Source organism: Protopterus annectens, chromosome 2.part0, assembly GCF_019279795.1.
Source record: "Protopterus annectens isolate FY-2018-M chromosome 2.part0, PAN1.0, whole genome shotgun sequence".
In the NCBI taxonomy this organism is placed as follows: domain Eukaryota; kingdom Metazoa; phylum Chordata; order Ceratodontiformes; family Protopteridae; genus Protopterus; species Protopterus annectens.
The window spans coordinates 1789371847-1789399409 of NC_056728.1; the positions used below are offsets into that span (position 1 = coordinate 1789371847).

Genomic DNA, 27563 nt, shown 5'->3' on the forward strand with positions numbered 1-27563 from the left:
TCGCTTTCTGATAGCAACGCACATCCCGGGGTTATCCAGCGTCATAGCGGACAGGTTGAGCAGAGCCATCCTGTTACCTCACGAGTGGTCCCTCAAACTATCAATTGCGAAGAAAATTTTTCGCAAATGGGGCCAGCCTTGCTGCGATTTGTTTGCGTCTCCGATGAACGCCAAATGCAGAAGCTATTTTGCCCAATTACCCCCTCCAGGGGAAGTCCCCAGGGACGCCTGTTCACGATTGGCCCCCGGGCCTCCTGTACGCTTTTCCTCCTATTCCTCTGATTGCAAAATTTCTACAGAAAGCCAACAGCCTGGAGAGGACAATAATCCTCATTGCCCCACTCTGGCCTCGTCAAATTTGGTTTCCCTTTCTTCAAGCACACCAAATTCGGGAACCCTGGATCCTGGACCCAGAGCCGGATCTACTGACCCACTCGTCAGAGGCTCCCCACCCGCCGCTCTCTCCCTAAGACTAGCAGCTTGGCTGCTCCGCTTCCCTTAGCCAGGTCTGATCTTCTTCCCTGCAGTTCAAAAATATTCTAGTGGCTTCTCATAAGGCTTCCACTACAAAGATTTACACTAGTAAATGGAAGCGTTTTGTACACTGGGCAACTACACAACAATTGGATCCCGTAATAGCCCCACTAAACAGAGTCTTGGAGTTCTTATCCGAACTATTCCTCCAAGGAGCTTCTACTGCCACTTTGAGAGTTCATTTGGCTGCTATTTCAAACTTTCATGTGGGAGAAAATGGGGCGCCTATTATGGCTCATAGACTTTGTAAGGCCTTTCTAAAAGGATCTTTCCATATCAGGCCACCAGTTAGAATTCCTACATCACCTTGGAATTTGAACCTTCTATTATCACAGCTAATGCTACCACCTTTTGAACCAGCCTCTTCCTGTTTTTTGAAGTTTTTGTCATGGAAAACCCTTTTTCTGGTAGCTATCACATCAGCCAGACTGGTATCGGAACTTCAAGCTATTTCCGTTAAACACCCATATTTGATCTTTCACCCTGATAGAGTATCTCTTCGCACTAATCCATCCTTTCTTCCCAAAGTTTGCTCCGTCAATAACATTAATCAGTCCATTGAGCTCCCCACATTTTTCAAGAACCATTCCAATAAGATGGAATATATGTTACACAAGTTGGATGTTCATAGACAACTCAGGTTTTACTTGGTTAGGACAAAGGATCACAGAAAAACAGATCAGCTCTTTATAGCCTTTGCAGACAGCAGAAAGGGCATGGCAGTTACGAACCCTTTCCAAATGGCTTTCCGATTGTATTATGTTTGTTTATACTGCCTCTGAGCAGAGTTTACCTGTCAAGCCCAAAGGGCATTCTACAAGATCAATATCTACATCCCTGGCTCATGCAGCCCGCCTACCGTTGGACACTATTTGTGCGGCTGCCACTTGGTCTAAACCACATACTTTCATTACTCATTACAAAGTAGATAGGGTTTCCAGGGACAGGGCAACCTTTGGTTCCACTGTGCTCAGGAACGTTCTCCCGTGAGTTCCTCAGGAACACGGAGCTAGGGACGCTACCCAGGTGTAAGAACAAACGGCAAGATTGAACACTCACATATAGAAGTTATGTCCTTACCATAACGTTCCATGTGGAGTGTTCATCTCGCCTTTGTTCTTACATTCCCACCCTCCCGCCCTCAGGAAGAACGTCCTGTTTAGGTGTCTGGTTTGGTTCTCCCGCTTCTGCTTTGTTCAGTTGTGGCACCTGTGTTCAGCTATACGTATGGGTTATGTTCACTTCTGTTGAGTTCTGGTTTGTTTGCAAACTAGATCTGAGGTAAAGGCAGAGGGGGATTGTGGGAGATAGGTTGGTCCCGAGCTTCTTCTCGATGCAGAGCTTTGACAAGCGGCCGACACTGAGCCGAGGATTGGCTCCGAACCCAGGTGTAAGAACAAAGGCGAGATGAACACTCCACATGGAACGTTATGTAAGGACATAACTTCTATTTTGGGAGGTAGCCCTCTGCCGGGATAGATACTTGCTCTTTTGGGGGGGAGGGGGTGGAGAAGTTTGCACTGAACCTGTCTGCCAGGATATTGGCGATGTCTGTGGGTTGTGTATTTTTTGTCGTTTAGAATCAACTCAGAACAAGTCTGGGAGTTGCATCCCAGGTTCCTAACATAACTGAAAAAAGCCTTATGATTGTCTTTGGTGTCCTGTGCAATTTTTCTCTCTAAGCTGGCCTTGGAGGATTTTGAGGGGTCGTAATTTTTTGCTAGTACTGATCAGAGATGCCTTCCCTAATAGGGATTTTGCTCTATCATGTAGTAGCTTCCTCCTTCTGTTGTACAGTTTATTTATGGCAGGGGTCCACCAGACTGGACGCCTGCCTTTGGATGATTGGGTCTTGGTTTTGTTTGGGATAGCATGATCCATGCATTCCTGGAGATGTCCGTAGAATGCGTTTATATAGGACTCTGCAGTTTGGGCTGTAGTTTCCACTGGCCCTGGGGCCTTGAAGGATTCCACTTTGGTTTTGAGAAGTGAGAAGTTCACTTTTGAGAAGTTTTTCACTGTGGTTTTCTGGGCTGGGGGTGGGGTCAGGATGTGGACATACAGTGAAATTAATTTATGGTCTGATCTTAACAATGAGGGATATACTTATGGTGTGGAGCAGAGTCCCCATGTTGGTAATCAGGTCTAGTATGTTGTCCCCTCTTGTGGGAGTGGTGACTAGTTGTTCCATAGCATTTGAGTTTATAATTTCCAGGAACCTTTGGGCTAAGGTGCTGGGGCTTGAGTAGTGCTCCCAGTCAATGTTTGGGTAGTTGAAGTCACCCAATAAAATGGTGTTCGGAGAGATCTTCATGTTCTCCAATATTTTCAGGAAAGCCGAGTGGGATTCCTGACTTTGAGAGGGTGGTCTGTAGGATGCTATAAACTGAAAAGCAGTCTTGCCCACTGTTGCACATGGATGGTCTCCGGTACTTCGTGCAATGCCACTAACCTGGAGGTGTGGATATCCTTGATAAATATGGAAACTCCCCCTCCTTTTGTGGTTCGGTCTGGGTTTTGGTGCCAAAAAGCATGATATGAGGTATAGTCTGGCAGTGCTGGGGTGCTCTCTGGAGCCTTGAACCAGGTTTCTGTCACTGCACAGATATCTATGTTCTCCATACTGAGGAAAGCTTCGAGTGCGTGCATCTTGAGGTTAAGACTTCTGGCGTTAAGCAGCATTACCCTTAGTTTCTTGTTCCTTGTGCTGTCTATGGGGGTGGGTTTGACTTTTGAGCCTTGCCTAAAAAAGGCACTATGGGGGTGGCAAGAGCCTTTGCCAATATCCGAAAGCCCAGTGGTGACAGGTGCAAGCCGTCCCTAGTGAAGCAACATGGCTTGTCGAGCATGTCATCCCAGGCTGACAGACACTGGATCCCCTTTGAATGACACCAAACTTTTAGCCAATTGTTAAAATCGATCATTTTGTCTTTGTACTGTGGCATCATTTTAGGTGAGGGTAAGATGCTGCTCAAGGTCAGGGTCATACCAGCCTGGGCTACATGATCAGAGAGCTCCTCTGTCTCTCTTCATGTAGTCCAGGGAGGTACGTCTCAGGTCATTCACACCAGCATGTACAATGACTGAGTCATATTTGTATTTGCTTTGGAGTGACCAGAGTGCTTGCTTCATGTGACGGATCCTAGCACCCGACAGGCAGCTCACAGTGACCTCTTTATTCAGCCTGGTGAGCGGGACGTCAGTGTGTCTGACAATAGAGTCGCCTATTAAAAGAGTATCAGGTATGTTATTCAGCCTTAAGGGCTGTGGCTGCTTGGCACACTGACTTTGTGGGCTATGTGTTGTGCATGTTTTGTTTTGAGGTAGCGTTTGCTTGGATGTCTGCTTTGGAGGTCTCTTGCTGAGGTAGATTTTTATTTAGAGCCTCAGAGTATGTTTTTGTGCATTTGTTTGGTTCGCTGATGTGGTGGGACTATGTGATACTGGAATTGTGTTGTATGAGGTTACCTTCTCCTCCTGACTGGTTACACCAGTTTTGAGATGAGAGAGCTCAGCCTCCAGTTTGGCTAAATAGTTGCATCTCTCACATATATTTGAACCTGTTTGGAGGAGGAGAGGGTTGTCCGTGTACATGAGACAGTTGTAACATTGCCTCAAAATTCCCAGATTCACCAGCTGGACTGGAGAGGAAACCATTGACTGACCTTTGGACATGCTAGAGTAATATAGGGAAACTGAATTTAAGACGGACCAATAGAGGACAGGGTAATCGTAGAGAGTATGAGTAAGTGGTGCTTATGGTTTAATAGTGCTAACTTGTAGGATTACTTAATTGGACCAGTGAAGGGCCTTAGAATGAGAATATGGTGTTTAAATTGAGAGAGAGAGCAGTTCTAAGGGAAAAAGTGAAGAGCAGACTTTATGGTGCCAGGAATAGTTTAAACCCAATTAGGCGGCGCTGCCTGCTGTTGCGCTATGCACAAAAACTCGCAAAACCGCGCAAAAGAGGGTTTTAAGAGAGGAAGATGGAGTTTGGAATCGACTCAAAATGGCCAATAAAACTACAGTTTCAAGTCACTAACCACTCCCACAGGGGTAGGCAGGCTGTTCAAAGTTTTTCACTGCCACTGATCAACAGAGACTTCCCTTTAGCCCAAGCAAAAAATGGCCTCCAAGAAACTTACAAACAGTTCAAGAACAGCAAGCCTGTAACTGAATTTAAATCTCAGAAAAGTGGGAAAAAAGCAAGATTTTTTTTTGTTTTTGTTTTTTTCAGAGATAGCAGAGGTTTACAAGTATCAACAAGTTATAACAGTGCAGTAAATGACCCCACACAAGAGTGCTAGGCCAAAGACAGATAAAATGCAAGTTTTGAGAAAAAAAAAAAACTATTTTAAAAATAAGTGCAAACAGGAAATTCAGTAAACGGCTCTAGGTTGTGCTCTAAATACAGTTACTAATGCAGAAATCAAGTTTAACAAGCCAGAAAATGCTAAAAATAGGCGGCTATGCAGAAAAACTTGGCAAATAAACAGAGGAAAAATACTTAAAATCTCAAAAGTGGCTCATTTCTTCTCTCAGCGTTTTCTCCTCTTGGTGGGTGCTTCACCAACAGCAAACAAGCTTGAAAAGACGCCAAAACTACAAGGCAACCAGGTTTTAAGAGAGGAAGATGATGGAGTTTGGAATTGACCCCCATTCCCAAGTATTATAGGAACTACCCTGCTAAAACCACTTTCATAAGGCGCAACCCTCCTCAGCCAGCTGCCTCCACTTCCAGATCTAGAAGAGGGGCAAGAAGACCTAATTCGTCCAGACTTAATGCTCCACCTCCTCAGCCCAGACAACTTTCAGGACAGAGGAGGTCCCAATAATGCGCGACTGCCTTGCCCACCTTCCACTCTGCACTCCTTCCCCACAGTCTCTCTCTCTCTGGCAATCCATCACCACAGATCAGTGGGTCCTATCCATTATCCACAAAGGGTACTTCTATCCTGGAAAGAAACAACACCCAGGAAAAGTATTCCTTTTCCTCCCAAAAAACAAATTCATCTCCTACCACAAGTTTTGTCAGAACTACTAAAGCTAGGCACCATAGAACCTGTCCCCTCAGGACAGGAAGGAAAGGGATTCTACTTGCAACTCTTCCTGGTGCACAAAAAAGATGGCCCTTGGAGACCCATTTTAGATATCTCCTTTCTAAATCTACACCTTCAGGTACCCTCCTTCAGAATGCTGTCACTACCCACTCTGCTGCCTCTTATTCCAGCCAAGGTCTTCATGGCCACCCTGGACCTAAAAGAAGCCTACCTTCACATCCCATCAGGACTTCCCACAGACAATTCCTGCATTTCTCTGGACCTTCCTCTCATTTCCAATTTACTGCCTTGCCCTTTGGTTTATGCTCTGCCCCCCCCCCCCCCGTGTCTTTACAAGTGCCTAGCCCCAGCCATTGCCTTCTGCAGAACTCAGGGATTCCAGATTTACCCATATCTGGACGACATCCTAATACTAGCAGCGTCCAAAGATACCCTGTCAAGGCTTCTGCACTTCATGTCCCTTCTGCAATATCTAGGGTTTACCGTCAACCTCCCAAAGTCCTCCTTGAACCCAGGCCAGGACAAAATTCTCCTAGGCTGCAGAATCAAAACGGACAAAAGGAGGGCTTTTCTCCCACAGGACAAAATTCTTTCCCTGACTTCCCACTTCCAAGAAATCCTCCACTCCCAGAAGGTGACGGCAAGGCAATTCCTATGTCTCCTGGGCTTAATGGCAGCAACCATCCCCATGCTACCACTGGCCAGAATGCATATATGCGCAAGCTACAGTGGTACCTAAAAAAAAAAAAAAAAAAAAAAAAAAAAAAAATTTGTTCCCAACACCTACATCACTTACAACAGGATATTCTCCTCCTTCACTGTCTAAAGGAAGAAGTCAGCTGGTGGATCCAGCAAGTCCAACTAAACCCGGGACTTCCACTGCAACCACCCACCCCAACCCAAGCAATGCATACAGATGCCTCAGATTCAGGTTGTGGGGCAACACTGGCATCCTATAGGGCCCGGGAAAAGTGGCACCCTTCTCTACAGACCAAGCACATCAATGTCAGGGAAATGACTGCAGTCTTCCTAGCCTTAAAGACCTTTATTCCCCTTCTGGTCCCAGGGGTGCTCCTGGTATATGTGGTACCTCAACAAACAAGGTGGAACAAAGGCCTAATAGATGTTGAGGCTGACCCTGCTGACATGGGACCTAGCCAATAGCCACAATTTGGTCCTGTAGGCAACCTGCATACCCTTGCAGGGCAACAAGCAAGCAGATCTAAACAGGACTTCCTCTCCACAGCATGAGTAGATGCTGAACAAGGGGGGGTCTTCCTAGACATAGTCCACTGGTGGGGTACTCCACAAATAGACCTGTTTGCCTCCCTCCAGAATAGGCAGCTGCAGACCTTCTGCTCAAAGACGCACTCCCCTCTAGCTTGGAGAGTGGGCACTCTCATCAGCTCTTGGGAGGGGAGGATGTCCTACAAGGATGCATCTGCAGTCATCACATATGGGTTGTCCTGTCTCAGGCAGCCCTTCGGTCGGCCGGATTCCAAAGTCTGGGTCTGGCCTCTGCTGATGTCGCACTTTCCCCGACGTCAGAGCGCCTGGGGTATAAAAGCATCAGCCGACGCCATCTTCCTCAGTCTTTCTTGCCGCGTGGTGCCCGAAGCAGAAGCAGTTCGCAAGTGCCGGTCGGTCAGCTCCTGTGATTCAGCTACCGAAGACTTTGAAAAAGCTAAGTACCCCGTTGGGGACTCTTTCTTGCCTCAGCCGATGTCAGATAAAGTTAATAATTGTTTAACCTGTGGGAAACAAATACCTCATAAGGATTTCCACTCTTACTGCCTCCCCTGCCTAGGCCCAGACCACGACGTCTCGGCCTGTTCAGCCTGTGCTTCCTTCAACCGACGAACTCTTAGACGTCGGTCGGAGTTTGCAGAGGAGTTTTTTGGGGCTAGTTTTGCTTATATAATGCCGTCGGAGACTCTGACTTCGCATTTAGTCAAAAAATGGAAGGACAAGGACAGACACACGCGGGCGGCGGTTTCGGTTGAAACCTTGGTCAGGCCTACCGCGAGTGTCTCGGTTTCGGCTGAAACAGACTCCTTGGTACTTCCTACTACCAAAACCGCACAACCGACTACCTCGGCCCTGGAGGCCCCGGCCGAGTCTGTCATTGAATTACCTACTGATACCGGTGTCCAGGAACCTTCCGACACCATTACTTTAGATAAGTCTACTCCTGCACGTGGTGCAGCCAGACCCCCTGCTTCCATGTCCATCAAGGCTTTCTCTAGGGCTAAGGCTGCTAAACTTTCTAAGGCTTTGCCTCCCAGAGTTACCTCTGAGACCTTCTTCTAGCTCTCAGATTCTTACCCTAGCAGAGGATCTGATTTCATTAATTAGGGGCTCCCAACCTCATCCGGACAGGGGCTCTCGACCTCCTCCAGACAAAAGGCCCAGGGTTGAGCCCTCTGATCCACAGTCCTCAGATGAGTCCACGGATGGTTCTGCTCTGTCAGACCACCAGGAGGAGGCTTATTCGGCCTACGAGGATTCTGATGCTGAAGAATCTATTCCCTCTGCCTCCCCTCCTGAAGAGTTTTCATTTGGAGAAACATTACACACTGAGAGAACGCTTTCAATGGCAGGGTCAGGAATTCTCTGATTCCAGAAAGAGATTAAGGACCTTTTTACATTTACCTCAGCACAGGCCCTTAGCTATACCTCCTGTTTTGAATGTAATTGATGTTTACTCAGATGCTTGTACTGCCCCTGATTGTCTCCCTCCGGCTCCTGCCAAACCTGATAGGTACTACAGGGTCCCGGACTCTCATTTTCACCTGTACAAGGCCCACTCTGCTGACCCAGAAACTATTTCCCAGGGCCCTAAAGGGGTTGCAGCTGCCACTGCTAAAAATCCTCTACCCTCTGAAAGGGAGTCCAGAGCATTAGAGAGATGGGGTAAGAAAGTGTATACTTCTGCAACTCTTTCCATGAGGGCATTAAACTGTCAATTCCATATGGTACAGTATCAAGAGTATTTACTAGATGAATTGCATAAGAAACTGTCCTCTTCTGAACCCCTTGATCATAAATCCCTTCAGGATCTGGTGCACAATTCCCATCAGGTCAGTAACCATTTCTTGCAGTGTGGTTATGATGCATTGGAAGCTTCATGTAGATCAGCTATGACAGGTGCAGTTATACGTAGGCATGCCTGGCTGAAGGAACAATCTCTGCCAGACCATGTTAAAGCTAAGCTTTTGGATGCTCCTATGGAAAAGCAAAAATTATTTGGTTCCACGGCTCAAGAGGTTTTAAAGAAATTTGAAGAAAAGGCAAAATCTGTGCAAACAGTTAAGGACTTTCTGCAAGTCCAACCACCGAGATTCAGCAGAAATTGGCCTACTAAGAATTGGTCCTTTCCGGACTCGGACAGATCTCAGAGGCAGGAATAGATGTGCCAGAGGTAGAGCGCAAGCTAGAGGCTCCTACAGAGGCAGTCAGTGGCAGCCTCCCAACCAGAGAGGTAGTGCAGGAACTACAACTGCTACACCAGGACAGACTCAATGACTTTATTTTGACTCCGCCGACCAGGGCTCAATTAGAAGCACCTTTGGGCGGAAAACTTTCTTTATTCTCAAAAAATTGGCACAGCATTACAGGGGACACATGGACACTACAAATAATAGACAAAGGATACAGGTTCCATTTCCACTGTCAAAAAGAAAAGGCATGCCAAACCTGCCACCAAATCAGAGGGCAGAGGCTTTGAAGCAAATTACCAACTTACTGCAAATGAAAGCCATAGAAAAGGTACCTCTTTCAGAACAAGGCCAGGGATTTTACTCAAGATTATTCCTTGTCCCAAGAAAAGAAAATCAGTGGAGGCCTATTCTCGACTTGTCCGCACTGAATACGTACCTCGTGCCAAAATTCAAAATGCTGACTCTACAGCAACTCCTTCCCATGCTGGGCAAGGGGTCTTGGCTGGTGACTCTAGACCTCAAGGAGGCATACCTGCATGTCCCTATTCGACAAAGCTGCAGAAGACACTTCAGATTTCTTGCAGGGTCAGAGCATTATCAATTCTCAGCATTGCCCTTTGGCTTATCTACTGCGCCCAGAGTATTCACGAAATGCCTGGCATCAGTAATTGCGCATTGCAGACTTCAGGGGATTCAAATCTACCCTTATCTGGACGACTGCCTAATACAAGCGGACAGCAAGCAAACTTTGGTAAAGGACTTGGACTATGCCATTCACCTGTTACAGGCCTTGGGATATACAGTCAACATCCACAAATCAAGACTGGTTCCATCCCAAAGAATAATATTCCTGGGTGCGGATCTAGACACAACCACCCAGATGGCTTTTCTCACAGAAGAAAAACAAGAACAGCTACCAGTTTACTTTCAGAATCTCACAAGACAAACTCAGATGACTGCAAGGAAAATCCTGCAGGCCCTGGGTTACATAGCATCTTGCATTCTTCTGATCCCACAAGCCAGGCTTCATATGAGGGGATTACAATGGTACCTAAGAAGTTTATGGACTCAGAACAGTCACAGCTTAGAAGCTCTGATCCCACTCATTCCTTGCCTTCAAAAGGAATTTCAGTGGTGGGCTCAAGCCTGCCAGTTGAACAGCGGGCTGCCCTTCAGAAAGCCAAGAGCCAACCAAACCATCACCACGGACGCTTCAGACCAAGGCTGGGGAGCGCACATGGAGGACAGATGTATACAAGGGCTATGGTCGCAAAGAGAGCTGCACATAAACCAAAAGGAATTGCTGGCAGTGATACATGCAATCAAGGCCTTCAAACCTTTCCTTCACCAAGGCGACCTGCTCATAAGGACAGACAACACCACAGTTATGTGGTACATAAACAAGCAAGGAGGCACCCATTCCTACCCTCTTTGCAGACTGACAATGAATCTATGGGAACTGGCATTGAAACTCAACATACAGCTACAGTCCCAGTTCGTGCCAGGGAAAGACAATACACTGGCAGACAGCTTAAGCAGAACTACCATGGATGCACACGAATGGATGCTGCACCAAGACGACATCTAGCAAATCACACAATCATGGGGAAGGCCAGAAATAGACATGTTTGCTTCCCCCCTAAATCATCAACTGAAGAAATTCTGCTCAAGGACATACCACCCACAAGCTTGGAAAGTGGACGCTTTCTCTTTCAGCTGGAAAGCTCTAACAGTGTATGCTTTCCCACCTCTTCCACTAATGACCAAGGTCCTACTGAAGATCAGGACAGAGCAGCCCAGAGTAATCCTGATAGCCCCAAACTGGCCAAGACAGCACTGGTACCCACTGTTAAAGAGCTTGTCAGATGAAACCATGGCCTCTCCCCTTATGGCCACCTCTACTGACGCAGCACAATTTCAGGACTCTACACTCCAACCTGAAAACCTTGCAGCTAACTGCCTGGAGAATACCATGACTCCCACTCAAGATAACCTATCCCAGAGAGTGAAGGATATTATTATGGAAGCTCGCCGACCTTCCACAAGGAAGGCATACACAGCAAAATGTAAAAGATTTCACACCTGGAACACAGCAAAGGGCCTAGATGTGACCGTGATGAATATGGCATACATATTGGAATACTTGGCAGAATTGTCCCACAGTGGCCTGTCTTACTCTTCCATCAAGATACATGCCTCAGCAATCTCAGCAGAATACAATCTAAATCCACCTGTCTTCTCTCACCCTCTACTAAGACAGTTTCTAAGAGGAATCAAAAACATTAATTCTCCAAGGAAACCACCTCCACCTCTACCTACTTGGGACCTGAATTTCGTGTTGGAAAAACTAACACTTCCACCCTTTGAACCAGCAGCATCGGCAGATGTACAGTTTTTGTCTTGGAAAACTGCCTTCCTTCTGGCCATAACCTCAGCAAGAAGAGTATCTGAGCTACAAGCTTTAATGGCGGTGCAGCCTTTCCTTATCTTTCATCAGGACAGAGTTTCTTTGAGGACCAATCCTACATTCATGCCAAAGGTGGTATCCAGGGTATCTTTGAACCAAGCTATTCACTTGCCTACATTTGTCCCGCAGCCACAAAAAGGGGAAAGACTTCTGCACACCCTGGACATACACAGACAACTACGCTACTACTTGGACAGAACTAAAAGTTACAGAAAGACTGACAAGTTGTTTGTAGCATATGCTGCTGGGGTACAAGGAAAAGCAATTTCCAAACAAACAATTTCCAAATGGATAGGAAATTGCATTCGTTTTTGTTACTCCTTTCATGGAAAGACTGTGCCAGCTAACATTAGACCTCATTCCACGAGAGCCACAGCCACCACCACAGCCTTCCTAAGAGGGGTGGCTACCAAGGACATTTTAGAAGCTGCTACATGGAGCTCCGTGCATACATTTGCCAAGCATTACAATTTGCCTTTATACTCCAGATCCAGAGCAGGGTTTGCCACGGCAGTCCTGCAGGGTATCTTAACTACACCATCCTTCATTTAGTACCTCCACCCCCAGTTTGGCTATGGTATTCTACCCATATGTGATGACTGCAGATGCATCCTTGAAGGACATAGTACAGTTTTGTACCTACCATAAATGTAGATGTCCGATAGGTATGCATCTGCAGTCAGGTTTACCCTCCCTCCTACCCCTCTGTGGTATTCCTAGGGTGCTTACCTCTCTTTTAGTTAGCTGGGGGAATCTGTTATGGTGTATTTGTTTGTATATACATGTGTGTGTGTGTGTGTGTGTGTGTGTGTGTATATATATATATATATATATATATATATATATATATATATATTTGCAAATGTTTGGATTTTTATTGCATTTATCCAAATTTAGCCTTCCTAGAGGGCACCTGGCATCTGGGGCAAGAAAAACTGAGGAAGATGGCGTCGGCTGATGCTTTTATACCCCAGGCACTCTGACGTCGGGGAAAGTGCGACATTAGCTGAGGCCAGACCCAGACTTTGGAATCCGGCCGACAGAAGGGCTGCCTGAGGCAGGACAACCCATATGTGATCACTGCAGATGCATACCTATCGGACATCTACATTTATGGTAGGTACAAAACTGTACTTTTCCTTATGCCCCCCCCAAATGATTCAGAAAGTCCTCCTGAAAATCCAGAAGGAAAACCAAAAATCTTGTTAGTGACGCCCTACTGGCCAAGGCAGCACTGGTTCCCCCAACTTCTCGGTCTAGCCAAGGGCAGTCGCTACAAGTTACCCTACAAGGTGGACCTACTGACACAAGACAAAGGAACTCTCCTTCACCCACACTTGCAGATGTTATCCCTTACTTTGTGGGTAATAAACTTTTGATCCCCTTCAGACACCACTACTCTGAGGACGTACTTTCAGTCCTGAGTGAGGCAAGGAAAGTTACCACCAGAAAATCTTACCTAGCTAAGTGGGAAAGATTTACAAAGGGGTGCCTGAACAAGGGAAAGAGACCTTTGCTCGGCAGATGCCCCCCTTGTTCTCACTTGTGTGTCAATTGATTAAAAGCAGACTTTCCTACTTTTTAGTGAAAGTGCACCTGTTTGCTAGATCAGCCTGTTTGCCCCTTGATCCCCTCTTGCTAGCCAGGCTCGACGTAAAGCTCTTCCTTAAAGGGGTCTTACACATGAGACCATCAAAGAAACCTAGCCCTCTACTGGGATCTCAACTACATTGGAAAAACTAACCCAGCACCCTTTTGAACTGGCTGTGTCTCCTTCCTTACTGATGTGTACATGGAAAACCGTTATTCTGGTGGCTATCACTCCAGCCAGAAGGGTCTCAGAGTTGCAGGCCTTAATGGCCTGCCCCTTCCTACACCACCTTCCACAAAGGTAGTCACACTGCAAACTAATCCCTCCTTTATCCCCAAGGCGATCAATGACTTGACTCTAAACCAACCTATGCACTTAACCCACTTCTTTCCCTCCCCCACTAATGAAAGGGAGAGGATACTGCCCTCCTTGGATGTGCACAGGCAACTAAGATTCTTCCTGGACAAAACCATTAGGACATCTAAGCAGCTGTTTGTCTCCTTTCACCCTAGAGCCCTCAGCAAGGCAGTCTCCAAACCATCTCTTGTCGGACCAGGAAAACTGTTTGTCTCCGTTACTCTCACCATGAAAATAAAAAAACACCATTGGTAGTGAAGGCCCATTCCACTAGGGCCGTGACCCCCTCCAAGGCCTTCATAAAAAGTCTGGACACTGCATCCATTGTGGAAGCAGCAACATGGTCCACTCTCCACACTTTCACCAAACATTGCAAACTTTAGCAAGTTTCCAGAACAAAGGCAGGATTCGCCAGGGCCATCCTACAGGGCTTTGTAGCATCCTCTTCAGCATCCACCTCCCTTTCATGCATCTAAGCTGTGATACTGTCCCACAACTAGAATACTGCAACATAGAAATAGGACATAAACTAGTTGTGTAAAATCTTGCCATGACTTTAGATGTCCTTCTCTTCCATGTTGCAGTATTCCTTCCCACCCACCATTACCCCCTATTCTTTCTCCTTTAGTCCCAGCTAAGACCTGGGCCTACCTATGCTACTGAAGGACACCAAGGGCACACACTTGTCCCCACTGGCATTCTTCATGCTGGGCCGCCTTCTCTGCCTGTTGGCCTTCAAGTTCTGAGGATTGTGCGTGCAGACGTCACATTTAAGGTCCCTGGTTTATGGCGTTACGTCTGATGTCCCACGCATGCTGCAACAGCCAAGCTGAAGCTTTTGTATAGGTGCCGACGTATGAGTCGCCTGAGGGCAGGAAATCCCACAACTAGCATACTGCAATATGGAAGAGAAGGAAATCTATGGTTATGGTATGATTTTACAAAACTATTTTTGTTTCATCTTAGCAGGCATAGGCCTAGGAGCATGGATGGTTAGAGGGGTGGCCTGCCAAAGGATAGGATTCAGTAGGTCGTTCAGCAAGCGGTTTCCCCTCTACGTCGGTTGTGGCCGGCTGAACAGATTCTGCGAATGTGCATTCCGTGGCCGATTAGGCTGCTACCTCAGCGGGAGCCGTCGAAGCAGACTGAGAAGCAGGGGGGCTCAGCCCTCAGAATGCCCAAGCAGAGAGGCAGTAGGAGGAGGCCTGAAACTTTGGCCTTCTTCCTTGGCGGTTCTGGCAGGTTGACCGGATCCATCCTAAGGGTAGGCGCTTGAGACGCTGGTTTTCAAGGTACAAATTTAAAGCAGCCAGATGACTGCAGAGCATCTTTGGCATGAAAGATTTGCAAATGGGACACTACGTATGGTAGTGTTCCTTCCCTAGACAAAAAAACGCACTTGTCATGCACATTTTTGTGCGGTAACTGCCGTCCGTATCTTCATTTGCCTTTTATAGCTGACATCGGTAAAGAACTACAGCTAGCGAAGCACAAGCAAAGACACTAGGAAAACAAGAAAAACCCCAGCGGGGTACTTATCTTTCTGAAGACTTCATTCGAAGGAGCTGGACGATTGAAGTGATTACGTCTGCAGCTGAAAAGTTCTGCGGTCTGTGTGTGCTGACGTCACATTTATAGACCCTGGTTTATGGCTCTACGTGTGACATCCCACCCACCTGCGGCAACCAGGCAAAAACTTTTTATATACGAGCCGACGTCAGATCGCCTGAGGAAAATCCCATGCCAAAGTGAATACTGCAACATTGGAATAGAAGGACATCTTGCTAGTGACCCCCTATTGGCCAAGACAGCATTGGTTACCCCTTCAGTCTCTTGCCAAGAGCATTCACCACAGATTGCTTCACAAGGTGTACCTGCTCACACATCAGAAGTGATCTTTCATTCACCCACACCTGGAGATGCTGTGCTTAATCCGCTGGGTGATAAACGTCTGATCCCCTTCAGACACCGCTACACTGAGGACATATTGGCTGTCTTGCAGGAGGCTAGGAAACCCAGTACCAGCAAGTCCTATGTTTCCAAATGGTAAAGGTTCTCCAGTTGGTGTCTCCAAAGGCAGAGGGACCCCTTCCTAGCAGATGTTCCTCTAGTCTTAGCCTGTGTGCAAGCTCATAAAATCAAACCTGACATTCATCATTGAAAGTTCACTTGTCCGCCACTTGTGCCTGCTTACCTCTGGACCCACCTCTAAGTTCGAGATTGGATGTCAAGCTGTTTCTAAAAGGGGTTCTCCACATTAGGCCACCAAAGAAACCTATCCCTCCACCTTGGGACTTCAACTGCGTACTACAAAGTCTGCATTGCTCTGTCTGCCCCTCTGCAGATGTGCGCATGGAAAACTGTCCTACTAGTAGCCCTTACCTCAGCCAGAACTATTTTAGAATTACAAGCATTAATGGCATTCCCACCCTACACAATCCTCCACAAAGACAGGGTGACCCTGCGCACTGATCCCTCCATGCCCAAAGTTGTCAATAAGCTGTCACTGTCTATTCACTTACCCACCTTCATTCCTTCCTCAAACATTACAAACTTTGTCCACAGGCAATTAAGGTGATGTTTGGGCAAAAAGCTATCAAAGTCCAATCGGCTCTGTGTCCTTCCACCCCAGGATCCTGGGCAAGGCGATGTCCAAACTATCTCCTGCTGGATAAGGAAAACCATCACTTTCTGCTACTTCTGCCATGGAAAGCAATTATCTCATGGGGTCAGGGCAGACTAGCTGTGGCTGCTTCTGTGGCCTTCCTGAAAGGCCTTGACCAAACTACCATTCTTGAAGCAGCCACATGGTCGTCTGTGCATACCTTCACCAAACATTACAAACTGGACCATATCGCCAGAGCAGGATTTGCTAGGGCAGTCCTAATACTGCAACATGGGAATATAAGAACACAGAATAGTTGTGTAAAATCTTACCATAACCATAGATGTCCTCATCTTCCATGTTGCAGTATTCCTTTCAACCCACCTACCCTCCTTCATTATATTTAACCTGTGTAGATGGCATAATTTGGCACTGCCTAGACTATTGTCCGACTGGGCAGTCAGATGTTCTTCGTGTTTCACTGTTGCAGTCATTACATTTGGGTAATCTGCTGTCAAGTTGCCCTCAGTCAGCCTGATTAACAAAGTCTTGGGTCCTGCATCGGTTGCTGTCCCTTCTTCCATGACGTCAGGTCATCAGGGGTATAAAACATGCAGCTGACGCCATTACATCAGTCTTTCTTGCCATGCGGTGCCTGAAGCAGAAGCAGTTCGCAAGTGCCGGTCGGCCGATTCCTGAAATTTTCGTTTTCGAGTTTCAGATCCGAAGTCTTCAACTTGGGGAAACTTTTTCTTGCTCCTTACCGATGTCAGTAAAAATTAATAATTGCATTACTTGTGGGAAGCAAATACCCCATAAGGATTTTTATTTGTACTATATTCCTTGCCTTGGGCCCTGACCATAACGTACCTTGCTGTCGGTTTTGTGCTTTATTTAATCAACGCACTATCAAACGTCTATACATTTTTGCTTCTAAATATTTTGGCTTGCACTGTAATTATCCAGAAATGTTTGTTAGCAATCCAACTATCGGAATACCTAAAAAAAAACACAGAAAAAGACAGATACAGGCCGTTGAGGTCCAAAACTGCCTACGACACTTCTAAGCCAGTCACCAGTTCGCCGGTACTCCGGTGCTTTCGCAGCCCCTGATACCCGCTACTTCTGATTCACAGGCCTCTACTGAGACCTGTTTAGAGTCCAGTATGCCGCAAGATGCTTCAATTATGGAACCTGCGGATGTCTCTACCTTGGATGGGTCCGGAGCCGCTGTGCAGGCACCGGCTTCTGAGGCTGTTTTCAGGCCTACAGATTTATATATTAGACCGACGCCAAAACTAAGGCCAAAATCTCGACCTATGCCTAAAAAGCAGACGCCTGGGCCACATGTGCAGATGATCCTGTTACCCTGCTGCAGTCATCACACTTGGGTTATCCTGTCATCAGGCGGTCCCGCAGTCTTCCTGAATTTCAAAGTCTTGGTCCGGCGTCGGTTGCTGTCACTTCTTCCCTGACGTCAGTGCGCCAGGGGTATATATGATGCGTCCGACGCCATTTTCTTCGGTCATTCTTGCCGCACTGTGCCTGAAGCAGAAGCAGTTGGCAAGTGCCAGTCGGCCGACTCCTGAGATTTTCGAAGTCGAATTTCAGATCCAAAGTCTTCAGTAAAGCTAAGTACCCCGTTGGGGAAACTTTTCTTGCCTCAGACCGATGTCAGAAAGTTAACAATTGTATTTCTTGTGGGAAGCAAATACCTCATAAGGATTTTCATTCTTATTGTATACCTTGCCTAGGCCCAGACCACGACGTCACTGGTAGCTTTTGTGCTAGGTTCAATAAATATACTATAAAACGACACTTTGATTTCGCACGACACCGGCAGAAAATTTAACTATGCCATGCCGTTGGAGCAACCGACTACCGGCGTGCACAAAAAACGCAAGGATAAGGACAGGCAGGCTAGACCCAAGCCAGACTCAGAGGCCTCGGCTGGGCCGGTCTCCGGTTCACCGGTTTTCAGTGAGGTGCCTACGCAGCCCCTGGCTACAGCAGAATTGGAACCAGAGACTGCTTCGGATCCTTTGGTGGAGAGTGCTAGGCCGACGCAGCCATTTTCTTTAGGTCCTACTAACGACATTGTAGAAAGAGAAGCCGGTGCTGCAGAAACACCTTCGGTTTTTAAAGGTGTCTTCAGACCGATGACACTCGCCATAAAAATGTATCCTAAGCTTAAGACTTCTCTTAAACCTAAAAAGACTGCACTTCAGTCTCCAGTTCCAGGCCCCATGCCTAAGAAACAGATGCTTAAAATGGCTGAAGATTTGATCTCTCTAATCGGGGGTTACCAACCCCCCCCCCCGACAAAAGGCCTAGACAAGAGGAAGATTATGCCTCCTCTGATCAAGTGTCCATTTCCTCAGGCTCCTCTGAGGAACAAGATTACTCCTTTCCCCCTTATGAAGATTCTGATGCTGAGGATTCCATTCCCTCAGCTTCTCCCCCTGAAGACTACTCCTTTGGGGAAACTTTACACACTATGAACCTTTTCACTGGGAAGGGCAGGACTACTCTGACTCAAAGAAAAAGCTCAGAGTTTCTTTTACTCCCCCAGCACAGACCTCTTGCCATCCCCCCCAGTTTTAGACATTGTGGATGATGTTTACTTAGAATCCATCCTGCTCCAGCCAAACCAGACAGATATTATAGAGTGCCTGACTCCCACAAATTCCTTTATAAAAGCCCTGTTGCTGATCCAAAGACCATCTCCCAGGGTCCCAAAGGGGCTAAGGCTTCTATGGCAAAAAATCCTGTACCCTCTGAAAGGGATTCCAGAGCACTAGACAGGTGGGAAGAAAAGGTTTACACCTCAGCCACTCTAGCTATGAGAGCACTAAATTGTCAATTTCACATGCTAAAATACCAGCAATTTCTAATGTCTCAAGACAAAAAATGAGCACACTCCCTCAACAGTCTGAGTTGAAGGAAATGCAGGATCTGTTGCATGCAGCTGAACATGTGGGCAAACATACTTTACAATATGGATTTGATTCCTTGGAAGCTTCCTGTAGAGCACTGTTACTGGGTCTGTTATACGTAGGCATGCTTGGTTAAAGGAACAAACTCTGCCTGATCATGTTAAAGCAAAGCTTCTAGATGCTCCCTTACAGCAGGATGTCCTATTTGGAGTTAAAGCAAAAGAAGTCTTAAAGAAAATGGAGGATAAGGCAAAATCTGTGCAGACGGTCAAAGATTTCCTACAGGTTCAGCCCCCTCGCTTCAGCAGAAATTGGCCAACAAAAAATTGGTCCTTTCCAACTACTGACAGACCACAGAGGGGGTAAATACAGACGCCCAAGAGGCAGAAGACAACCACAACCCCACTACAAACCTCGACAATGGGGCACTGCAACACAGAAGGGAGGAGAAGACAGGCCCCAAACTACTAGAAGGCAAACACAATGACTTAAACCTCATATGGCCAAGCAAAACTCTCTTGGCTGCTCCCTTGGGAGGAAAATTGGCACTGTTTTCAGACAACTGGCGCATCATCACAAAGGACAAATGGGTCCTAGACATAATTTCACAAGGATACAGATTCCATTTCCACACCTTGCCAACGAAAGGAGGAATGCCAAACCTGACGCAATCAATGGGCAGAGGCACAAAAACAAATTACAGCTCTCATGGACATGAGTCATTCAACTGCTGCCTACACGGGAACAAGGCCAAGGATTTTACTTCACTCTTTCTAGTCCCCAGAAAGGACAATGCCTGGAGACCAATTCTGGACCTTTCAATTCTAAACACCTTCTTACAAGTACCCAAATTCAAGATGCTAACACTACAGCAGCTTCTTCCCATGTTGGGCAAGAAAGCATGGCTAGTAACGTTGGACCTCAAGGAGGCATACCTGCATGTCCCTATCAGACAAAATTGCAGAAGATACCTCTGTTTCATTGCAGGTTCAACCCATTACCAACTCTCTGCACTGCCCTTTGGCTTATCCACTGCGCCCAGGGTTTTCACAAAATGCCTAGCACCAGTAATTGCATACTGCAGACAAAGAGGAATTCAAATATACCCATACCTGGACGACTGCCTCATCCAAGCAGAAAGCAAGGACACATCCTCTTACAACATCTTGCTTTTGTAAAACATCTTATAAGTTGCCAAGGGTACACAGTAAACCAAAAGAAATCAAAGCTTAGTACCCTCACAAAATGACATTCCTGGGTGCCAGCTTGAATACAACGGCCCAGAAGGCTTATCTGATGCCAGACAAACTACAACTGACTCAATATTTCAAAACAATGGCAACAAAGACCCAACTCCCTGCAAGAAAAATTCTGCAGGCCTTGGGCTTCATGGCATCTTGCATACTACTAATACCATTTGCAAAGCTGCATATGAGGAAATTACAGTGGTACCTAAAAAGCATATGGTCTCAACACAGCCACAGCTTGGACACAATATTTCTCATTCCCTGCCTTCAACAAGAGTTTCTATGGTGGTCACAGGCTTGTCACCTCAAGGGTCAGCCTTTCACCTTGCCCCCAGCAAGGCAAACTGACAACAGATGCATCGGACTATGCCTGGGGGGCACACATGGCAGGACAGTGCGTTCAAGGCATATGGACTGCAGATCAAAGGAATCTGCACATCAATCAAAAAGAAATGCTAGCTGTACAGAATGCCCCGACAGCCTTCAAGAACCTCTTGCATCCAGGACAGCTTACAATAAGGACTGACAACACCACAGTAATGTGGTACATAAACAAGGGGGTACACAGTCCTACCCTCTATGCAGGCAAGCTCTGACCTTGTGGAGCACAGCATGGCTTACCAAGTTCAGCTACAAGCTCAGTTCCTGCCAGGAAAAAAAGAACACATTGGCAGACTACCTCAGCAGAAACATCACGGATCCCCACGAGTGGAAACTGGATCGACAAGTATTTGCAATAACTCAAAAATGGGGCCACCCAGACATAGTTTTGGGGGCTGGCAAACAGATCTATCAGCTAACAGAATTTTGTACAAGGATGCTTCACCATCAAGCTTGGAAAGTGGACGCACTCTCATTCAGTTGGAAAAACCTGACAGTTTATGCCTTCCCTCCATTGCCCCTTCTCTCAAAGGTGCTTCTGAAAGTCAGGAAAGAGAGACCCAGAATGATACTCATAGCCCCAGACTGGCCACGCCAGCACTGGTACCCACTACTAAGGAATATGGCCCAGGGGCCCACCTTGGATTTGATCACAAATTGCTCATTTGCTCACACAGCAGGACAATCAGATTCTACACAGCCAGCTCAAAACCTTAAATTTGGCTGCATGGCAAATCACCTAAGCAACCAGCCAGCTCTTTTTCCTCAAGCAGTTATGGATGTTCTAGAAGCTAGGAGGCCCGGCACCAGAAAGGCCTACTCGGACAAATGGAAAAGGTTTTGCATCTGGAATGAAGCTAAAGGCCAAAATACCCTTCAGCCTCACATACCTCAGATTCTACAGTATTTAACTGAGATGTTGCACAAAGGACGGACTTTCTCATCTATTAAAATCCATGCCTCAGCTATTTCAGCCCACTACAACACTGATCCTCCCTTATTTTCACATCCGCTTCTAAGGCAGTTTCTCAGAGGGGCCAAAAGGCCCCCAGGAGAGCACCTACACCAACCTGGGACCTCAACTTTGTTCTGGAAAAACTTGCGCTACCTCCTTTTGAACCAGCTTTCTCTGCTGATCTAAAGTTTATATAATGGAAGACTGCCCTGCTGCTAGCAATAACTTCAGACAGAAGAGTGTCAGAGCTTCAGGCACTAATGGCAGTAGAGCCTTTCCTCATTTTCCATCAAGACAGAGTTTCTCTACGAACTAATCCCTCCTTCATGCCTAAGGTGGTATCCAGTGTGGCTCTAAATTAAACCATCCATTTACCCATCTTCTTTCCACATCCACAGAACAAAGGAGAAAGACTCTTGCACTCCTTGGAGATTCACAGGCAACTATGTTACTACTTGGATAAAACTAAGGTTTTTCAGAAAATCTGACCAGCTCAAAACCGAGTCTGTGCCAACTTTTTCTGTTGAGGCTTCGGCTCGGATGAGCTCTGCTCATACCTCTGGCTGTGAGCCCATGGTTTCGGTGTTGGAGGATCGGACGTTCCCTCTGGATCACTCTACCCCTTCTCATTGGAGCCATGGTGCTTTCGATGCCATGAGGAGAGTCCCATCTCCTAAGACATTGCATCAGTTCAGGCTTCTTTCTCTCCTCAAGCACCTGTCCGCTTCTACATCTACCAGTCCCCCTAAGCATTCATAGGTTGATTCTTAGGTTGATACTAGGCTATCTACCCTAGGGCATTTATAAGCCTAGCCAGTGTGTGTTTGGCTTTCGTCACCCTTTTAGATTAGTTGACTGTGCCTCTGTATAGTAGGTCACAGAAGGTAGCCCTTTTAAGGTTTGTTTACTGTACCTCTGTCAAGCAGGGACACAGAAGAGATCCCAGGGGTAAACTTACGATCTCCCATCTACTCGTCAAGATCCCTCTTGAAGAGGGTCAGTGAGGGGCTCTGCCTAACATGGATTGGGATTTTGTTCGAGTGAGGGTAGCCTCTGGGATATGAATCTGTCCCTCCAGCATGTCCTATTTATTTATGTGCTGAGGTTCAAGTCCCTGGAGCGTGTAGCTCTAAGGAATTTGGATTTCCTGAGGTGAAGCATGTCCATTAATTCTGGGTTGGACATGGCTTTATATGTCAGGCACAGATTGCCTCTGAGTAGGTGGTACGCAACTGAGTAGAGCTGGAGTTTCTTTAGCCGAGCTGCATAGGGCATCTGTTTGAGCCCCTTGATCCTCTTGGTGAGGTACTTTTGGGGTCTTTCCAGTTGCTGCAGGTGTCGATTAAGGTACATCCAAATGGGGCATTGCATTCAATTATGGGCCTGATAAGTGATGAGTAGAGGGACACAATGACTTCTCTTGATCTAGATGTGAATCCTTTCATGATAAGGTGGGCAATATAGAAGGTCTTTCTAACCACTTTGGCAACATGATTGTCAAAGGAGAGATTGCTATCTACTTGGGTCCCCAAGTCCCTAATTACTTATTCCGTACTTCATGGATTACCACCTATGTGGTTATTTGTGGGCACTTTGTTTTTCCCAAAGGGGATGACTATGCACTTTTTGGCATTTAGCTTTAGGCCAGCCCCACAGGGCGCCCCCTGTTCTTCTGAGACCTCCCTGGATCTCCCCACTGAGGAGGTACCCAGGAAGAGACTGTGCAAGAGGAGGCACTTGGACTCCCCACAGGAGTCTTTGACATCCGACACTAACTTGGATGAGTCAGAAGGGTCCCCTTGATCCCCCTCTGAGCATATCTCCTTTACAGAGATTAGAGATCCTGAGTCAGAGGGGCGATTGGCAGTCTAAAACCCCTACTGAGGAAGAGACAGTGTTCTTGAAGGTTTTTGTGTCTCAACCTACAACTTCTTGTGGGTCTCCACCTTATGATGAGCTCATGGAGCTGCTCTCTCGTAAGGCGTGGGAGTCACCAGAGGCCATGGAAACCTGTCCCTCAGAAGCCGAATAAGTTCATCTCTGCCCCAGTGGACAAAGCCTTTTTGACCAAAGGAGTGCCTGTTGATGCCATGGTGGTAGCTGCAGCCACCAAAAAGGAAGTGTCTGAAACATCCGCATCTATCCATCCTCCTAACAGATTCTAGGATCATGAATAGATATGGGAAACATGTTTAGTTCAGCGACTTTTTCTCTGTGTTCGCTGAACTATTTAACCCATTTCACAAGACTACAACGATCTGAAAGAGCTAGGAGATGCTCTCCAGGGTATGGTAGCTGCAGCGGTTGCTGATAGTCGACACACAGCTCGCTACCCTAAACTCGGTTGTCAACTCGTCCATGCGTCTCATATCTTATGTAGCTGATGGTTCGAGTAGAGCCACTAGTTAAGGCATTGCTCTGCGGAGACTAGCCTGGATGCGTCTCTGATGATCTTCGTGTTTCACTGTTGCAGTCATTACATTTCTGTAATCTGCTGGCAGGTTGCCCTCAGTCGGCCTGAATTCCAAAGTCTTGGGTCCTGCGTTGGTTGCTGTCTCCTTTTTCATGACTTCAGGTCATTAGGGGTATAAAATAAGCAGCCAACACCATTTTATTTAGTCTTTCTTGCCGCGCGGTGCCTGAAGCAGAAGCATTTCGCAAGTGCCGGTTGGCCGACTCCTGAAATATTCGAGTTTGAGTTTCAGAACCATTCGAGTTTGAGTTTCAGAACCGAAGTCTTCACTAAAGCTAAGTAACCCCATTGGGGAAACTTTTCTTGCTCCATACCAATGTCAGAAAAAGTTAATTGTATTACTTGTGGGAAGCAAATACCTCATAAGGATTTCATTTATACTGTATTCCTTGCCTAGGCCCTGATCGCAACGTGCCTGGCTGTCTGTTTTGTGCTATATTTAACCAACACACTATTAAGCGTCTGTATAGTGTTGCCTCAAAGTATTTTGGAAACCCTTAACTAACCATAAATGTCATCTGATAGCAATCCAACTACCAGAGTACATAAAAAACTCAAAGAAAAGGACAGAGAGAGACGAGGTCCAAAACCGATGACTAAGCTCCTAAGCCAGTCGACAGTTCGCCGGTACTCAGTCAGGTGCTTTCGCAGTCCCTGATGCTCGCTACTTTCGAGTCGCAGGCCCCTACCGAAACCCATGTGGAGTCCGACATGCCGAGAGATACTCAGCTCCCTCGGATGTGTCCGGAGCCGCTGAGCAGGTACTGGCTTCTGAGGGTGTATTCAGGCCTCAACATTTTTATATCAAACCGACGACAGCTGCAAAACCAAAGACAAAAGCAACTTCTAAAACTAAAAAAAACGAAACATGAGCCACGTGCACCAGGCCTCTATGCCTAAAAAACAGATTAAAATGGCTGAAGACCTTATTACCTTGATCAGGGGTTCCCAGCCCCCTCCAGATAAGAGGCCTAGGCAAGACACTGATTGAGTCTTCAGATCAGGTTTCTATTTCTTCTGATTCCTCTTCTGATCAGAAATTCTCTTCCTCCCTATGAGGATTCGGATGCAGAAGATATACCATCTGCATCACATCCTGAGGATTATTCGTTTGAAGAAACCTTGCATACTTTGAGGGAGCATTTTCACTGGGAGAGTCAAGATTTCTCAGAATCAAAAAAAAAAGCTTGGGTATTTCCTTCGCCCTCAGCACTGGCCTTTAGTCATACCCCCTGTTTTAGACATTGTCTATGATGTGTTTTCGGAGTAGAGCTTGACCCCTGACTCCTTACCTCCGGCTCCCAGCAAGCCTGACCGATATTACAGGGTCTTCACTCACACACATTTTTATTTAAAAACCCTGCTGCTGATCCTGAAATTATTTCACAGGGTCCAAAAGGAGTTAAGGCCTCAACAGCAAAAAATCCTACCCCTTCTGACAGATTCAAGGGCACTGGATAGATGGGGAAAAAGGTTTATACATCCGCAACCTTGGCAATTAGGGCCTTAAACTGCCAGTTTCATATGCTCAAGTATCGACAACATGTTTTGGGATTGCTGAAACCGAGAATGTTGATTTCTGAATGTGCAGAAAAGAATTGCAGGAATTATTGCATGCAGCTGAACAGGTTGGAATGCATACTTTGCAATGTGGTTTTAATACTTTAGAGGCCTCCTTCAGGGCCTGCAGTTACTGGATTTGTGATTTAGGAGGCATGCCTGGCTGAAGGAACAAAATTTGCCTGATCATGCTAAAGCTAAATTACTAGATGCACTTTTACAGCATAATACTCTGGTATTAAGGCAAAAGAGGTTTCAAAGAAAATGGAAGACAATGCTAAGTCTATGCAAACTGTAAAAGACGTCTTACAAGTGCAGCCACCAAGATTCAGTAGACACTGGCCTACAAAAAATGTGTCCTTTCCTGTGTCAGACAGAGCTCAAAGGGGCAAATCCAGACGCCCTAAGGGTTCCAGATACCAGGCTCAAGATTCATACAGGTCAAAGCAATGGGGCGCTTCTACCGCCACATCTGGATGAGATAAAGCGCAAACCTACAGAAAGCAGTCCCAATTACTTCCCTTTGCCTTCACCAAGCACTTATCTTTTGGCAGCACCCTTAGGGGGGAAATTAGCACTTTTTGCTCAAAATTGGCAGTTAACCCATGACAAGTGGGTAATAAACATCGTATCACAGGGATACAGGTTCCATTTTCGTACTCTGCCAATGACAAATGGTTGGTCAGATCTGCCAAAAAATCAAAGGGCAGAGGCACAGAAACAGGTTACGTCCCTCATGGATATGGGGGCCATCCAGGCAGTACCAGAACAGGAAAAAGGACAAGGTTTTTACTCGACTGTTCTTTGTACTCAAAGGACAAGGCCTCTGGTGGCCAGTACTGGATTTATCGATTCTGAACACATACCTGAACATTCCAAAATTCAGAATGCTGACATTGCAGCAGCTTCTGCCCATGCTGGGCAAGAATGCTTGGCTGGTGACATTAGACCTAAGAGGCATACCTGCATGTCCCAGTAAGGCAGTCGTGCAGAAGATACCTCAGATTCAAGGCTGGCTTTAATGCATTACCAATTCTCTGCACTGCCCTTTGACTTATCTACTGCACCCACGGTCTTTACAAAGTGCCTGGCACCAGAAATTGCATTTTGCAGACAAAGTAGTATTCAAATATATCCTTTCTTGGACGACTGTCTCATTCAAGCAGAGAACAAGGACATTCTTCAACACCTGGTATTTGTGAAAAGGCTTCTAACATGCCTAGGGTAGACAATAAACTAAAAGAAATCACAACTGATACTCTCTCAAAAGATGACATTCCTTGGTGCAAGCTTGAATACAACTCCCCCAGGTGGCTTACCTCACGCCAGACAAGCAAAGGCAACTGACTAAATTCGCACTGATGGCAGCAAAAACCCAGTTATCTGCAAGACAAATTCTGCAGGCTTTGGGCTTCATGGCATCCTTTATCCTACTGATTCCATATGCAAGACTGCATAGGAGGAAACTTCAATGGTACCTAAAAAGTTTATGGAGTCAACATTGTCAGTCTGGAAACGATGATCCCTGTAACTCCCTGCCTGCAACAGGAGTTTCTGTGGTGGGCAAAGGTATGTCACCAAAACATGGGACGGGCCTTCACGCTACCCCCTGCCAGCCAAACCTTAACAGACTCCTCAGATTATGCCTGGGGGGCCCACATGGCAAGATGCATTCAGGGCATAAGGACCCCAAAACAAATGCATCTACATATCAACCAGAAAGATGCTAGCTTTTCAAAATGCCCTCACAGCCTTCAAGGACTTGCTTCATCCAGGACAACTACTGATAGACTGACAGCACCACGGTCATGTGGTATATAAACAGGCAGGGGGGCACGCACTCATTACCCCCTTTGCCGATTAGCCATGGCACTGTGGGACACTGCTTTGACTTACCAGATGCATCTTCAAGCTCAGTTCCTGCCAAGAAAACAAAATACTCTGGCAGACTATTTAA

General features: G+C 46.5%; 1 protein-coding gene across 1 annotated transcript in view; it reads left to right on the top strand.

The window, feature by feature from the left end:
• RCC2 (regulator of chromosome condensation 2) overlaps positions 1-27563 on the top strand; it is a 1536688-nt gene that overhangs the window by 557196 nt on the left and 951929 nt on the right. Inside the window, exon 8 of the mRNA XM_044061821.1 lies at positions 1482-1524. Coding sequence (XP_043917756.1) covers positions 1482-1524 — 43 coding nt within the window. The remainder of the gene's footprint in view (positions 1-1481; positions 1525-27563) is intronic.